The 17,400-nt window shown below is 44.3% G+C and overlaps 1 protein-coding gene across 1 annotated transcript in view; it reads left to right on the forward strand.

Moving 5' to 3' along the window:
* Window positions 1-1,670: 1,670 nt before the first annotated feature.
* The window catches only part of cep152 (centrosomal protein 152), a 106,018-nt gene continuing 90,288 nt past the window's right edge, over window positions 1,671-17,400 (forward strand). The window contains exons 1-2 of the mRNA XM_052040432.1: window positions 1,671-1,787; window positions 11,323-11,434. Coding sequence (XP_051896392.1) covers window positions 11,348-11,434 — 87 coding nt within the window. The 5' untranslated portion in view covers window positions 1,671-1,787; window positions 11,323-11,347. The remainder of the gene's footprint in view (window positions 1,788-11,322; window positions 11,435-17,400) is intronic.

The raw sequence follows: 17,400 nt of genomic DNA on the forward strand, positions 1-17,400 counted from the left end.
TTACTCAGAGAGTGGTGAGTGCGTGGAATGGGCTGCCAGCGATGGTGGTGGAGGCGGATACGATAGTGTCTTTTAAGAAACTTTTGGATAGGTACATGGAGCTGAGAAGAAGAGAGGTCTATGGGTAAGCCTAGTAATTTCTAAGGTAGGGACATGTTCGGAACAACGTTGTGGGCCCAAGGGCCTGAATTGTGCTGTAGGTTTTCTATGTTCTATTGCATGGCATAACAGGAAGAACCTATTATCCCTAGAGGTGAAACAAATAATTGAACATCATAGAATTAACGTATTGGTAAATCAACTGACATTTCTTTCACCCAAAGAATGGAAGTGGGTCTGGAACTTAACACCCGAGAGGGTGGTGGGCCCTCTCATTATTTATAAAGTACTAGAATGAGCAAGATTAGCAGACAGCAGCTGGAAAGCAGGCTCAACTGCACCCTTAATTGACAGCATGAACACCAGAGCTTCCTTCTGTGCCCTACATTTTCCTGTTTCACATCCTGTTTGTGGCTGCAGTCATTTCCCTTTAATCTTCTTGGGCAGCTCTCAGGATCAAGGATGACTTGCTTCTATTCTGGCTGTGGATTCCAAAGTGACTGATGAGGCCAATGTGGGACCTCATGCTCTCCCAAAGATGAGCAAGGTGTTTGACCACACCAGCGAGTCGTGACACAAGAGACTGCAAACGCTGGAATCTTGGAGCAAAACCCAAACTGCTTGAGGAACTCAGCAGGTCAGGCAGCAAGAAAAATACGCCGGAGACAGTGAGTGGCTAGTTTGTTTGGGGGTGTGCTCCATCTATGTTTACAGAAGGCTTCTATGTGCTTACAAAGCAAAGTGCTCGACATTCTCATCTCCATCCTGAATGCTCCTTCTCCATTCCGATTGATCATGGGATCAACAGAGACATTGCACTCTTTAAAGGAGGCTTTGAACAAGCCATGATCCTTAAATCATAACTTCCCCTTGGTTTATGGCAAATAGCCAGTGTCTCCTTCCCCCGCCCAGCACAGTCTACCCTGTCCCATCCCATCTTCTCTGCTGTTGTATTTCCCCCCACCCCCCATCTCATCATTAACTGGAGGAGCTGCACAGCACATCCCCACAGGGCTCCCAACACACACACACACACACGTCCTGTCCCTCTTTCCCACAAAGGCTCTTCAACCTGCCTACTTCACTTTGTAGACGCTGCAGCGTCGTCCCCACGTCACTGCCCTCAGGCCACCCGTTTCCACCATTTGTTGGCTTTAGATGAGATCCAGCCAATGGGTGCCCGTCCTTCATATGAAATTCGCCCAGCGGCGGCCACATTTTAGATAAGATCCGGCCATTGGGCGGCCACTCTTTGGATGAGATCCGGCCAATGGGGGCCGCCCTTTAGATAAGATCCCGCCAATGGACGGTCATACTTTAGATGAGATCCGGCCAATAGGCGGCTACTCTTTTGATAAGATCCGGCCAATGGGCGGCCGCTCTTTTCCCGCGGCGCTTGAGCGCCAGTTCCATCACTTTGTCAGCGGCCCTGCTGCGCAACGGATCCCGTCGCCGGAAGTCCCGCCTTCCGGGATCTGATTTGAGAATCGTCCATTTCAAATCTTGGTCCTGCCCTGTTCGTGACTCTGCCGGATGTCAATCATGTAACGTCATTGACGTGAGGTTTGCCGGTTAGATTGACCTGGTGGCTGTTGTTCGGGCTGTGGGTGCTGATGGGGAGTGAAGTGCGGTCGCTGGGAGTTGTCGCCGTGTGATCTTCTCACCCGCACTGTTCACCTTAACAGGTGGTAAGTTTCAGTTATTTCACCGACCCGCGGCACCCGCCCCCGGTGTCCGAGTGCCTGGTGCCCGCGGCCCGCGGCTGAGTGTTCACGACGTCACCAGCAGCCCGGGCTCCGGGGAAGCTGCTCACCGAGTTGACACTCCAGAACGTGTATTTTAATCCAGCGTCACGTTGCTGGACTTGCTGAGAGTGTGATGGAAAGTTGTGGACGGAGACCAAGGAGGGGGGTCAGTGTTTTTGTAACCACTTCCTCTGTTTGTAAAATATTATCTTCAGGTGTATGCCACTCATTGAAAGTAAAAGTAGTTCTGTGTACTTGTCATGCAGTTACAGACTCATTTACAGTATAAAACAGAACAATAAAGTTTGCACAAATCAAGTGTCAGCAGTGGCAGTCACCAGCTCGGGCCGACAGTCCCAAACAGCAGCAATGCCCAGTTTAATATTTTCTCATTTTAGACATCACTCGTCATCAGCTGAATGTTTTTTGATATTTTGATTGGACTGTTGCTGGTCTAAAAATAATTATTAAGATCAGATAAAGATTGTAGGACATTGTGTGAAGCCAGGGAAGAGATTGCAAGGGACCATTGCGGAGATATTTGTATCGTCTTGAGCCATGGGCAGGCACGCTTTACAGCGCCAGTGCCCTGTACGTTCTCCCCGTGTCTGCGTGGGTTTCCTCCGGGTGCTCCGGTTTCCTCCCACATTCCAAAAAGGTACAGGTTAGGAAGTTGTGGGCGTACTATGTTGGCGACACTTGCCGGCTGCCCCAACATTCTATGCAAAATATGCATTTCACTGTAAAGCTATCATCATGCAAGGAACGTCTGCAAGGAAAAGCATGGGAACTACAGACCAGTGAGCCTAATGTCAATGGTGGGTAAGTTATTGGAGGGGATTCTAAGGGACACGATCTGCTAACATTTGGAAAGGCAAGGACTGGTTAGGGATAGATTTGTGTGTGGGAAATTGTGTCTCACGAATTTGGTTGAGTTTTTTTTGAAGAGGTGACCAAGAAGATGAGGGCAGAGAACGTTGTGTACATTGACCTTAGCAAGGTCTTTGACAAGGTCCCATAAGGTAGGCCAGTCTGGAAAGTTAGATCACATTGGATCCAGGGTGAACTAGCTAATTGGATACAAAATTTGCTTGATGATTTGCCCAGGGTTGCAGTTGAGGGTTGTTTCACAGACTGGAGGGCTGTGACAGTGGTATGTCGCAGGGATCTGTGCTGGACCCATTGTTGTTTATCATTTATATTAACGATTTGGGTGAGAATGTAGATGGCATGGTTAGTAAGTTTGCAGATGACACTAAAATTGGTGGTATAGTGGACAATGGAGAAGGTTGTCTAAGATTACAAGGGGATCTTGATCAACTGGGCCAGAGTTTAATTTGGATAAATGCAAGGTGTTGCATTTTGCTCAGACAAAAGGCAGGACTACAGTAAATGTTAGGGCCCTCGGGAGTGTTGTAGAACAGAGAGACAGGTGGGTACAGGTACACAGTTCCTGGAAAGTGAAGACACAAGTAGAAAGGGTGGTGAAGAAGGTGTTTGGCATGGTTGCCTTCATCAGTCAGAATATTGAGTACAAGAGTTGGGTGTCCCATTACAGCTGTACAAGATGTTGGTAAGGCCAGATTTGGAGTGCTGTATTAATTTCTGGTTGCTCTGCTACTTAAAGTAATTATAACAAAGGTTATGATTTAATCAAATAGTTTATATCACAGGCTCCAAATAGTTTGTCACAAGCTGCTACAGCAAGGATGGAACATAGAACACTACAGCACAGGAACTGGCTCTTTGACCCACAATGTTTTGTCTAAGCGTGTTGTTCAATGTTGTGTAACTAATCAAATGCCCACCTAAACCCTTCTGCCTACACAATGTTCATATCCTTCCATTTCCTGCATATTCATGTGCTTATCTAAGAGCCTCTTGAATGCCCCTATCGTATTTGCTTCCACAACCACCCCAGGCAGCGCATTCCAGGCACCCACCACTCTCTCAACTTCCCCCTCTCACCTTAAATGCATGCCTCTGATATTAGATATTTCAACCCTGGAGGAAAAAGATACTGGCTGTCCACTTTATCTATGCCTCTCATAATCTTATATCAGATCTCTGGGGCAGTGGAGGCAGAGGGGAGAAAACAACCCAAGTTTGTCCAACCTGTCCTTGTAGCACATGCCCTCTAATCCAGGCAGCATCCTGGTAAACCTTTCTACACCCTCTCGACATCCTTCCTATAATGGAGCAACCAGAACTGAATGCAGTACTCCAGATGCAACCTCAGTTGAGTTTTATAAAGCTGCAGCATAACTTCCTGACTCTTGAACTCAATGCCTCGACTAATAAGGCAAGCATGCCATATGCCGCCTTTACCACCCTATCAACCTGTTTAGCCACTTTCAAGGAGCTATAAACTTGGACCCCAGGATCCCTCTGCTCATCAACACTGTTAAGGGTCTTGCCAATAACAGTGTATTCCTCTTTACATTTGATCTCCCAAGGTGCAATACTTCGCATTTGGCCAGATTAAACTCCATCTGCCATTTCTGCACCATGTCTGCAACTGATTGAGATCCACCTGTATCCTTTGCAGATGATACAAAGATCGGTGGTGTTCTGGATAGCGTAGAAGACTGCAAACTTACTAACCCACCCATGTACATTTTCATCGAGGTCATTTATATACATTGCAAACAGCAGAGGTCCCAGTACGGATCCCTGGGGAACACCACCAGTCACAGACCTCCAGCCAGAAATAAGTCCCATCAACCATTGCCCTCTGTCTTCTACAGGCAAGCCGATTCTGAATCCAAATGGCCAATTCTCCATGAACCCCATGCATCTTAATGTTCTGCATTGAGCCTACCATGAGGGACCTTGTCAAACGCCTTACTAAAATCCATGTAGACAACATCCACAGCCCTACCTTCATCAATCACCTTTGTCACCTCCTCAAAAAGAAAACTCAATCAAGTTTGTAAGACATGACTTGCCCCGACTGTCCTGGTCAAAACCATGTAGATGCACGGCCAAGAAAGCTCACCAGCGCCACTACTTCCTCAGGAGGCTAAATAAATTTGGTATGCCCCCTTTGACACTCACCAAGTTTTATCGATGCACCATAGAAAGCATCCTATCTGGATGCATCGTGGCTTGGTGCGGCAAACTGTTTCTGCGCAGGACCACAAGAAACTGCAGAGAGTTGTGGACACAGCCCAGCACGTAACGGAAACCAGTCTCCCCTGTCTTTACCTCTCGCTGCCTTGGTGGAGCAGCCAGCATAATCAAAGACCCCACCCACCCGGGTCATTCTCTCTTCTCTCCTCTTTCTTTGGGTAGAAAATACAGGAGCCTGAGTACACATACCACCAGGCTTAATCTTCTATCCCACTGTGATAAGACTATTGAACGGTTCCCTTATGTGATGAGCTGGACTCTGACCTCACGATCTACCTTGTGACTTTGCACCTTATTGTCTACCTGCACTTGCTCTGTAGCTGTAACACTTTGTACTGTTATTGTTTTTATCTGTACTGCCGCAATGCACTCTGTACTAACTCACTTTAACTGCACTGTGTAGTGAATTGACCTGTATGTAAGACAAGTTTTCCACTGTACCTCGGTTCAAGTGACAATAACAAACCAATACCAATACAAACCCATGCTGACTGTCCCTAATGAGGCCATGGTTTTCCAATGCTCATAAATCCTATCCTAAGATTCCTGTCCAGTATTTACCCTACCACTGATGTGAGACTCATCTGTCTATAGTTTCCAGGATTAGCCCTGTTTCCCTTCTTGAATAATGGATTAACATTAGTTACTTTCCAGTCCTCTGAACGTTGATCTTGTCCAGAGAGGACACGAAGATATTGGTCAAGACCCCAGCAATATCATCTCTTGCCTCTCTCAATAACCTGGGGTATATCCCATCAGGCCCTGGGGACATCCACCTTAATGTTTTTTAAGAGACCCAACACTACCTCCTTTGACTCGAAATGCCTAGCAAATTAGCATGCTCCACACTGATGTCACAATCCTCCACATCCTTCTCCTTGGTAAATACTGATGCAAAGTACTCATTTAGGACGTCACCCTCTGCTTCTGAGCACATGTTCTCTCCTTTATCCTTGAGTGGTCCTACTCCCTAGTTATCCTCTTGTTCTTGATGTATGTATAAAATGCCTTGGGATTCTCTTTAATCCCACTTCCAAGGACTTTTCATGACCCCTCCTGGCTTTCCTAATTCCCTTTTTGAGTTCTTTTCTGGATTCTTTATATTCCTCAAGAGCTCTGTTTGATCTTAGCTTCCTAAGCTTTACATACATTTCCTTTTGCTTCTTGACTAAATTCACCAACTCTCTTGACATTGTTGTCCTTCCTTCTTACTGGAACATACCTGTCCTGTACTCTGTGCAGTTGGTCTTTAAACACCCTCCACATGTCAGATGTGAACTTGCCATAAACAGCTGTCCCCAATTAACTCTCCCTAGTTCCTGCCTAACGTTCTTATTATTTGCCCTGCTCCAATTTAATACTCTCCTGCAATGTCCATACTTATCCTTGTCTATAGCTATCTTAAACTTTAGTAGTTGTGGTCACTGTTCCCTAACTGTTCTCCCACTGAAAGGTCAGTCACTTGCCCAGGCTTGTTACCCAACACCAGGTCTAGTACAGCCCCTTCTCTTGTTGGACTATCTGCGTATTGATTTAATAAACTCTCCTGGATGCACCAAACAAATTTTGCCCCATCTAAACCTCCTGCACTTAGGAGGTCCCAGTTTATATTTAGGAAGTTGAAGTCCGCCCACTACAACAACCTTGTTGATTTTAACCTTTACCTAATCTGGCTGCATTATCTGTTCCAGTGTCCTGGTGGCTACTGGGGGGTCTGTAGTATAATCCCATCAGAGTGATTGTATTTCTTATTGAGTTATAGACTCTGTGGATGAGCCCTCCATTATGTCCGCTCTGAGTGCAGCAGTGATATTGTCCCTGATTAATAGTGCAACTCTTCCCACCAACAACCCCCCCCCCCCCCCCCACCGTCTCTATCTTTTCTAAAATATTGGGCATTGAAAACCCTGGAACGTGAAACATCCATTCCTGTCCCACTCTCAACAAAATCTCTATTATAGCCACATCATCATTGTTCCATGTACTGATCCATGCTGTAAGTTCATCACCCTTGCCCATAACTCTCCCAGCATTAAAATACACACCCTGTCGGCAGGCACAGTAGTGTAGTGGTTAGCGTAATGCTATTACAGTGCCAGTGACCTGGGTTCAATTCCCACCGCTGTCTGTAAGGAGTTTGTACGTTCTCCCCGTGTCTGTGTGGGTTTCCTCTGGGTGCTCCGGTTTCCTCCCACATTCCAAAGACATACTGGTTAGGAAGTTGTGGGCACGCTATTGTTGGTGCCAGAAGTGTGGCGACACTTGCAGGCTGCACCCAGAATATTTGACGCAAAAGATGCATTTCATTGTGTGTTTTGATGTACACGTGATTAATAAAGATTTCTATCTTATCTATCTATCTTCAATCCATCTGTCCCATTGTGTCTATTACTTTGCTCCTGCCTGTTTTTACTGGTCCTGACATCTACCTTCCTCACAATACCTCCACTTTTTGACCTGGTGCTCCCATCCTCCTGTCAAACTGGTTTGAACCCTCCTGAGTAGCACTAGTGAACTTCCTGGCCAGGATATTGGTTCCTCTCCAGTTGAAGTGCAACCTGTCCCTCTTGTACAGGACACCCCTGCCCCAGAAGAGGTTCCAATGATCCAAGAACCTGAAACCCTGCCCCCTGCGCTGGTTCCTCAGCCACTCATTCATCTGTTCAGTCTTCCTATTTAGTACGTGGCACCAGGAGTAATCCAGAAATTACTACCTTCAAGGCCCTGCTCTTCAGGCTCTTTCTTAACTCCCTATACTCACTGTGCAGGACCTCTTTCCCTTTTCTTGTCGTTAAATTGGATAGGGTGCAAAAAAGATTTGAGGATTCCAGGACTAGAAGTAGAACCAGGTCCAGGAGTAGAAGCATGAAAGGCTGGGACTGATTTCCCCGAGAGTATAGGAGGCTGGAAGGGTGATGTTTTTGAGTTGTATAAAATCGTGAGAGGCATAGATACGGTGAATGCAGTCTTTTTCCCAGGGAAAGGGAACCAAAAACTCTTAAAATAGGTTAAGGGTGAAAGGGGAAAGATTTAAAAGGGATGTGAGGGGCAACTTCTTCATACAAAGGGTGGTGTGTATGTGGATCGAGCTGCCAGAGATAGTCGTTGAGGCAGGTGCAATAACGATATTCAAAAAACTTCTGAATCAGTGTATTGGTAGGAAAGGGATATGGGCCAAATGCAGGCAAGTGGGACTAGCTTAGGTGGGCACCTTGGTCGGCATGGTTGAGTTGAGCCAAAGGGCCTGTGTCCTTGCTGTATGACTCTAGGGATCAATGAGTTGTTTTTGTGGAAACCCTTGGACAGCTGTAATTTGGCAGCAATGTTAGCTTTTTGATTAATGTTTGCCAAGATTGGAAATGCTGAAGTGGTAAATATTCATTATATTAAAGAGAGGAATAATAGCTCTGAGTGGCTCAGGGACAAGAGAGGTATTGTGTTCTGATGACTGCTATAGGTTTGTGAAACATAATCAATTTACTCATACTTCAGCAAAAGGGTGAGTACTTTCCCCAAAGCTGCCTGAGCAGACCACTGCAGCTCCTTGATGGTAATGTCTTTAAAGCTGGCCTAGCCAACCATGATCTGATCATGAAGGCATAAGATCGGGTTATATGATGCAAACAAGTGCATAAAATTGCTGTGTATCATTTTATTTTTTATGGAAAATCAACCTCTACTTTAAACTGTGGTCTTGCAGTTCTAATAGCTAACCTTGTGACATGTTATGATTTATGATCAAGGAGTTTTAGTTATAACTTAAGGTTATGAACAAAAAATAATCATTTTAAGGAGTTTTGATTGGAGCAATATTTATGAGAGTAGAATAAAAAGACAGGTTAAATAACTAAAGTTGGCTGTTTAGCACTTTTGGCACATACCTGAAGTATTTTTCTCCCTATTCATCTTAACTAAAGTCATGTTTTAAAATAATATTAGAACAAAGAAACATAGAAAGCCTACAGCACAATACAGGCCCTTCAGCCCACAAAGTTGTGCTGAACATGTCCCTACCTTAGAAATTACTAGGCTTACCCATAGACCTCTCTTTTTCTAAGCTCCATGTACCTATCCAAAAGTCTCTTAAAAGACCCTATTGTATCTGCCTCCACCACCATTGCCAGCAGCCCATTCCACGCACTCACCACTCACTGAGTAAAAAAAACTTACCTGACATCTCCTCTGTAACCTACTCTGCAGCACCTTAAAACTGTGTCCTCTTGTGGCAACCATTTCAGCCCTAGGAAAAAGCCTCTGACTATCCACACAATCAATGCCTATATACACAATCCTATATACCTTTATCAGGTCACCTCTCATCCTCTGTTGCTCCAAGGAGAAAAGGCCAAATTCACTCAACTGTTTTCATAAGGCATGCTTCCCAATCCAGGCAACATCCTTTTAAATCTCTTCTGCACCCTTTCTATGGCTTCCACATCCTTCCTGTAGTGAGGTGACCAGAAATGAGCACAGTACTCCAAGTGGGGTCTGACCAGGATCCTATATAGCTGCAACATTAGCTCTCGGCTCCTAAATTCAATTCCATGATTGATGAAGGACAATACACCATGTGCCTTCTTCACCACAGAGTCAACCTGTGCTGCTGCTTTGAGCGTCCTATGGACTCAGACCCCAAGATCCCTCTGATCCTCCACACTGCCAAGAGTCCTACCATTAATACTATATTCTGTCATCATGTTTGACAGACCAAAATGAACCACTTCACACTTATCTGGGGTTGAACTCCATCTGCCACTTTCTCAGCCCAGTTTTGCATCCTATCTATGTCCCGCTGTAACCTCTGGCAGCCCTCCACACTATCCGCAACATCTCCAACCTTTGTGTCATCAGCAGACCTACTAACCCATCCCTCTACTTTCTCATCCAGGTCATTTATAAAAATCATGAAGAGTAAGGGTCCCAGAACAGATAGTATTTTAACCAAAGCAACAACTTAAGAATGGGTTCTTGATCACTGGGGTACTATGTACAGATGCAGCATAACTAAGATAAGGTACCTTTATTAGTCACATGTACATCGAAACACACAGTGAAATGCATCTTTGCGTAGAGTGTTCTGGGGGCAGCCCACAAGTGTCGCCACGCTTCCGGCACCAACATAGCATGCCCACAACTTTCTAACCTGTATGTCATTGGAATGTCGGAGGAAACCCACGCAGACATGGGGAGAACGTACAAACTCTTTACAGACAGCGGCTGGAATTGAACCCAGGTCACTGGTGCTGTAATAGCGTTACGCCAACCTCTACCATCATACTACAAAATAGTTTTTGTATTTGCTTTTGTTGTGTGTATGCGATTTGATTTCTGAATCACAGACACGAGAGTGTAGGGAGAGACTCAACAACAATGATCTGAATCTTCTGATGGCAAGACAGAGCCTGCCAATCATGTGTCCTCAATCAGCTTTTGCTTGGAGTTGGCCTCTGCAGTCAATCTTTGCTGGGAAGCTGGGTCTGAGATGATCAATAAGGCCAAATTCTGTGGATAGTCTTTCCATTTAAAACTGTCAGGCTCTTACCCAGAATGTCTTTGAAGACATTTAACCTTCCTTTGCCTGTGCCAGATCACTGGCTGATGTAAGTTGGCAAACATAAAGTGTTTGTGAATGATTTAAATGTATTTAACTCAACTTGATTAGTTAAGAAAACTGGTTGGAATTGCCCTTCATTCTCCATGAAGACCAAGCACTTGTGCCAAGATAACCAGGATTGATTTCCCAGCCTAAATGCTATGAGTTTGAATGTTTGTGCTTGCTCCAGTGGACCTTGAGGAGACCAATGGCAGAGCACAGTGATCCAATTAATGGCTGTCAATTAAGTGGAAGTTTGAGCCTTTGATTGTAGTCCCAAACATCCACAAGTTTATGTGGACAAAAACTGGTAGTTCAGAACATTTTAGCTTGGAATGTTCTCATGAATACCTGTGTTTACATAGAGTCAGAGTAATGATGGTAGTGATTTTTGATGTTGGAGATGGTTACAGAAAAGGAGTTGAGGCCAAAGGGGCAATTTAAACTCAGATTTTGAATTTGAGTCATTTGCAAACCTGTAGTGAATGGAGGATGGGGCTAAATTACAAATAGGATGTAATCTGAAATGAACTGAAGTTCATGGAGGGTGAAGCATGGGAGGGTGTTTAGAGAGACATTTGAATGTGATTAAAACCATGGATGAATGTTTCACTGACTGATGGCTGAGTTTATTCTGTTACAACATGCAAACTTGTACAATAAATGTTACTATAGTTATAAACTTCAAATTCTTTCTTGATATTCTGTTGAGCAGGGATGTGGTTTATGATTTGAATTTTATTACGTTGTTAGGTTTGTTTCACTAAGTCATCTGAAGATGTCTATGGACTTTGACAGTGCAACTTTTCCAACCCAGCTTGAAGATGAAGAGTATGACAAAGAAGATTATGAGCGAGAACAGGAGGTAAACACCAAACTGCTTCTCTGTCTGCCACCGTTCCTATCTTTTGTTTTCAGATCCATTTTGGTTTAATTAACATTTGTATGTGTACGGCCTTTTACATCATTATTTGTGATGTTTCAAGATTTCTTGATATTCAGTAATATAATGGCTTATCCCGTGCCTCAAGTCCACTTCCCTGCCGGAGCCCTGTACCTTCTGATGCCTCTAATATCCTAAAATCTTAATACCCCTACCTTGAATATACTTAGCGGAGCATCCACAGTCCTCTGATGTAGAACATAGAACAGTACAGCACAGAACAGGCCCTTTGGCTCATGATGTTGAGGCTAACTAATTAATCTAATCCCTCTTCCCCACACATTGACCATATCCCTCCCTTCTCCGCATAATCATGGGCCTATCAAAGAGTCTCTTAAATGCTCCGATGCTATCTGCCTCCCCCACCACCCCTGGGCAGTGCATTCCAGGCCCCCGCCACTGTGTGCGTGTATATATATATATAAAAAACTTACCTCTCACATCTCCTTTGTACTTTCCACCTCTCACCTTAAATACATGCCTTCTAGTACTAAACATTTCAATCCTGAGAAAAAGATACCCATTGTCTACTCTATCTATGCCTCACATAATTCAATAAACTATCAAAATCTTCCCTCAGCCTCCGCCGCTCTAGAGAAAACAGCCCCAGCTTCTCCAACTTCTCCTCATAGCACTGTCCTCCAAACCATGCAGCATCCTGGTAAACTTCCTCTGCACCCTTTCCAAAGCCTCCACATCCTTCCTGTAATGAGGCAACCAGAATTTACCAAATATGCTAAATGTGCCCTAATTAGTTTTATAAAGCTGTAACGTAACTTCCCGGCTCTTGGACTCAATGCCTTGAGTAATGAAGGCGTCAAAGTCGACCCGCGCTTCTGGAAAGAATCAGACAGCAGCAGAACCAAAGAACTTAGAATAAATGCTTTATTAGCTTTCACTAGCAGGAGTGAGAAAAATACAGAGACAGTAACCACGTAACTCTAACTCTATACCGAAACCCACTCAAAGAAGGCCTCGGCTACAGCTTATTTTTTATACCCTTTTTCGTGGGAACAGTAGGTGAGAAACTACTCCTTACACAGGCAAATGTTTACATAAAGTTTGAACATCACGAGATATAGGTATAAAAACTACTTCTTCCCACTTGCACCTGCTATTTAAACTAGACATAACTAAATCACACCATAAAGAAGTAATTCTTTACCTTGAAAATCCTTTCACAGTGAGAACCATACGAAAAAGCATGCTATTAACCCTTACACTGCCAATCATTAACCCTTTCGTTCCCAGCTCTCTTTCACAAAGGCAAGCATGCAATATGCCGCCTTTACAACTCTATCAAACTGTACAGCCACTTTTAGGGAGCCATGTATCTGGGCCACAAGATCCCTCTGTTCATCAGCGCTGTTGAGGATGCTGCCATTAACTGTGTACTCTCCTTTTATTTTGGATCTCCCAAAGTGCAGCACCTCGCACTTGCCTAGATTAAACTCCATCTGCCACTTCTCTGCCTATATCTTCAACTGATCTCTATCCTATTTGGCAATCTTCTATGCAATCCACAACGTCAGCAACAATCTTTGTGTCGTCTGCAAACTTGCTCACCCACCCTACGGCATTTTCAAACAAATCATTTATATGACAAACAACAGAGGTCCCAGTACAGATCCCTGTGGAACACCACTAGTCACAGACCTCCATCCAGAATAAGAGCCATGCACCACTACCCTCTGTCTTCTATGGGTAAGCCAATTTTGTATCCAATCAGCTAAGTCTGAGGATCCCATGCATCCTCATTTTCAGGATGAGCCTACCATGTGGGACCTTGTCGAATGCCTTACTAAAATCCACGTATACAACATCCACTTCTCTACCTTCATCAATCACTTTTGTTACCTCTTCAAAAAAAAACTCGATCAGATTAGTTAGACGTGTCCTGCCCCTCACAAAACCATGCTGACTGTCCCTAATTAGACCACAATCGGCAAAGATAGGCAGCAACATCTCCGCCACAATTATCCTCAACACTGGTGCCCTGCAATGCTGCATCCTCAGCCATTTACTCTACTCCCTATACGCTCACGACTGCGTGGCCAGATTCTGCTCTAACTCCATCTACAAGTTTGGAATTGACACCACCGTGGTGGGCTGAATCTCAAATAACAATGAGTTGGAGTACGGGAAGTACAACAACCTTACCCTCAGTGTTAACAAAACAAGAGCTGGTCACTGACATCATGAACGGGGGTGGTTCATAACGTCATATTCACATCAACGGTGCTGAGGTCGACAGGGTTGAGATCTTCAAGTTTCTAGGAATGATTGTTGCCAATAGCCCATCCTGGTCCAACCATGTAGACACTGTGGCCAAGAAAGCACTTCTAATTTCTATATTTTTTCCTTCTGCCACTTTTGCTTCTACCCAGGAACCTACACGTGACTTTAGCTTAATTAGTTATGAATGCATAAAATAATTATTGGTCGAATTATTTTCCTATGTCTTCATTGCCTGATTACATTGTCTAATCATTGTTGTGACTTTGTTAATCTACCGTTATCATTTCCCTAAAATTACTTTTATGGTATCAGTTTGTGGACAACAGGACAATTGTCATAAGAACATAAGAAATAGGAGCAGGAGTAGGCCATCTGGCCCATTGAGCCTGCTTCAATAAGATCATGACTGATCTGACTGTGGACTCAGCTCCACCTAACCACCTTTTCCCCATAACCCTTAATTCTCTTACTGTGCAAAAATCTATCTAACTGTGGCTTAAATATATTTATTGAGGTAGCCTCTACTGCTTCCCTGGGAGAGAATTCCAGATTCACTATTCTCTGGGAAAAGCAGTTTCTCCTCATCTCTGCCCTAAATCTATTCCCCTGAACCTTGAGGTTATGTGCCCTAGTTTTAGTCTCTCCTACCAGTGGAAACAACCTTCCTGCCTCTATCTTATTTATCCCTTTTTTAATTTTATGTTTCTATAAGATCCCCTGTTGTGAAACAAGTTCGATAGGTCTCTAAGGGCAAGGACTCTGGGCACAGTGTTTGGAGTTAAAATGACTTATTTACAAAGACAAACGCTGGGAAGAGTAATGGGGGAAACACACACACACACACACACACACACACACACACACGTGATAGCGAGCGTGGGGGAATCACAACAAGGGTAAGATATACACACACAACGAACTGGGTACGTACAATCAAGGAACAGTCAATACGATACCTGCCACCTTGATTCAGTGCAGGCACGGCTCTATGCTAGAGGGATATCCTAACTAATTTCTCTTAAGCAGTGCACAGCTTACCTTGACATCCCTCTGAGACAAAAAAGAGAGAGAACCAAGCACATGTGGCACTCTTTATAGTGCTGGAGGGCTGGGGGTGGTCCAGCCCAGGTAGTTCAAAAGGGCCAATGGCTCAGTACAAAGGTGCTTAAAAGACCAATCATCAGGTGTGCACTTGATGGGTGGGGTGGAGTTGGGCCTTCATTGACAGTGGTGTGTCTTCTGACCAGATAGGGGCAGTGTTGTCACACGACAGCCACAACCTCCTCAATACATCCCCACGTATTCTCTGAATTCCAATGAGTATAGTCCCAGGCGATTCAATCTCTCCTCGTCGGCTAACCCGCTCATCTCTGGATTCAACCTGGTGAACCACCTCTGCATGTGGTACTCCAGGTGCGGCCTCACCAGTACCCTGTACAGTTGCAGCATAACCTCCCTGCTCTTAAATTTAATCCCCCTAGCAATGAAGGCCAACATTCCAACTATCTTCGTGATAACCTGTTGCACCTACAAACCAACCTCTTGTGATTCATGCACAAGCACTCCCAAGTCTCTCTGCACAACAGCATGCTGCAATCTTGCATTTAAATAATAATCTGATCTTCTATTTTTTTCCTTCCAAAGTGGATGATCTCGCATTTACCAGTGTTGTACTCCATCTGCCAGACCCTTGCTCACTCACTTAATCTATTTATATCTCTCTGCATCCTCTGCTCAGTTTGCTTTTTCACTCAATACAGTGTCATCAGCAAACTTTGATACCCTACACTCGGTCCCCTCTTCCAAATCGTCAGTTGTCCCTCTAAGGTTTGTTATTCTCATCACCTGAGATTATGTGCCTCAATGGTAACGCCACTTTGAACTGGCCCACCTATTCCAGATCTGCGATCTTACAGCCATTTCTCAGTAGCATTTATTGTATTTTGCTTTCCAAATTTGCTCAATTTATTTCTCTTAGTTGTATAAAGGACCCTTGTTTTTGCCACTCATTTTAATCTATCATTCCATATTATTTTACTTGCACATTTTTTTCTCTTGTCATAGAGCCATAGAATGACACAGCTTTTTGGCCCAACTCATCCATGCTGACCATTCTGCCCACTAAGCGAGTCCTATTTGGCCCATATCCCTCCAAACATTTCTTATCCATGTGTCCAAGTGTCTTTTGTATGTTGTTAAACGATTTTCTTTATGTAATGCACAACATTGGATAACTTTATGGTCACTTTAAAGCCATTACATGCAACTGACAAAATAAAACCTCTGGTCAATCAGAGTTTAATTGTTTGATGAACTGGGGAGAGTGCAGAGGAGATTCACCAGGATGTTGCCTGGGATGGAATGGTTCACTTCTGAGGCTGGGTTTGTTTTCCTTGTGTGTTAATTACTTTACGTTGTTTGGATTTCTCCATTATTTTTTGTTCTGTACCTATTATTCTAACCATATTTTGTACCTGAGCCTTTGACCACAGTGCCCTTCCCCTTCTCTCACCACTTCCTTACTCTTGTACTCAACAATCATGCCATACGCCTTCTTTACCAGCTTATCCACTTGCGCAGCCACTTTCAATGAACTGGACCCCAAGATCCCTCTGTACCTCAATGCTATTAAGGGGCCTACCATGAACTGTATACTTTCTCCTTTCTTCTTAAAGTACAACACCTCACACTTGCCTGGATTAAGCTCCATTTACTTCTCTGCCTATACCTGTAACTGATCTATATCCTGCTGTATTTGTTTGACAGTCCTTTACACTGTCCACAACTCCACCAGTCTTGGTGTCATCCACAAACTTGCTAATCCACCCATCTGCATTTTCATAAACATCGAACAGTCCAGCACAGTATGGGCCCTTCAGCCCACGATGTTGTGCCGATCTTTATAAACCTTATCCACATTCTATCTATACCCCTCTCCACTTCACCTCCCAAAACCCTCTATTTTTCTTTCATCCATGTGCCTATCTAAGAGTCTCTTAAATGACCCTATTGTATCAGCCCCTACCACCTCTCCGGCAGTGCATTCCAGGCACCCACCACTTTATGTTTTTCAAAAAAAGAATCTACCTCTGACATCCTCCACACACCCTAAACAGGTGACCTCTAGTATTGGCCATTACTGCCTTGGAGAAAAGATGCTAGCTGTCCACTCTGTCTATGCCTCTTATATACCTCCTGTTAAGTCTTGTCTCATCCTCCGTCTCCCCAAGGAGAAAAGCCCCAACTTGCTCAGCCTCTCCTCATAAGACGTTCTCCAATCCAGACAGCATTCTTGTAAATCTCCTCTGCACCCTCTCCAAAGCTTCCACATCCTTCCTATAATATGATGATCGGAACTGAGCACAATATTCCAGATGTAGTCTAACCAGGATCTTGTAGAGCTGCAACATTACCTCTTTGCTCTTGAACTCAATCCCACGCTAATGAAGGCCAGCACACCATATGCCTTTTTAACCACACAATCAACTTGTGTGTCAACTTTGAGGGATCCATCATCCAAGTCATTGATATGTATTACAAACAAGAGGTCCTAGCACTGGTCCTTGCGGGACACCACTGGTCATGGGCCTCCAGCCAGAATAACAGCCTTTCACCCCTACTCTCTGACTTCTATGGGCAAGCCATTTCTG

The sequence above is a fragment of the Pristis pectinata genome, chromosome 28 (assembly GCF_009764475.1).
Source record: "Pristis pectinata isolate sPriPec2 chromosome 28, sPriPec2.1.pri, whole genome shotgun sequence".
NCBI lineage: Eukaryota > Metazoa > Chordata > Chondrichthyes > Rhinopristiformes > Pristidae > Pristis > Pristis pectinata.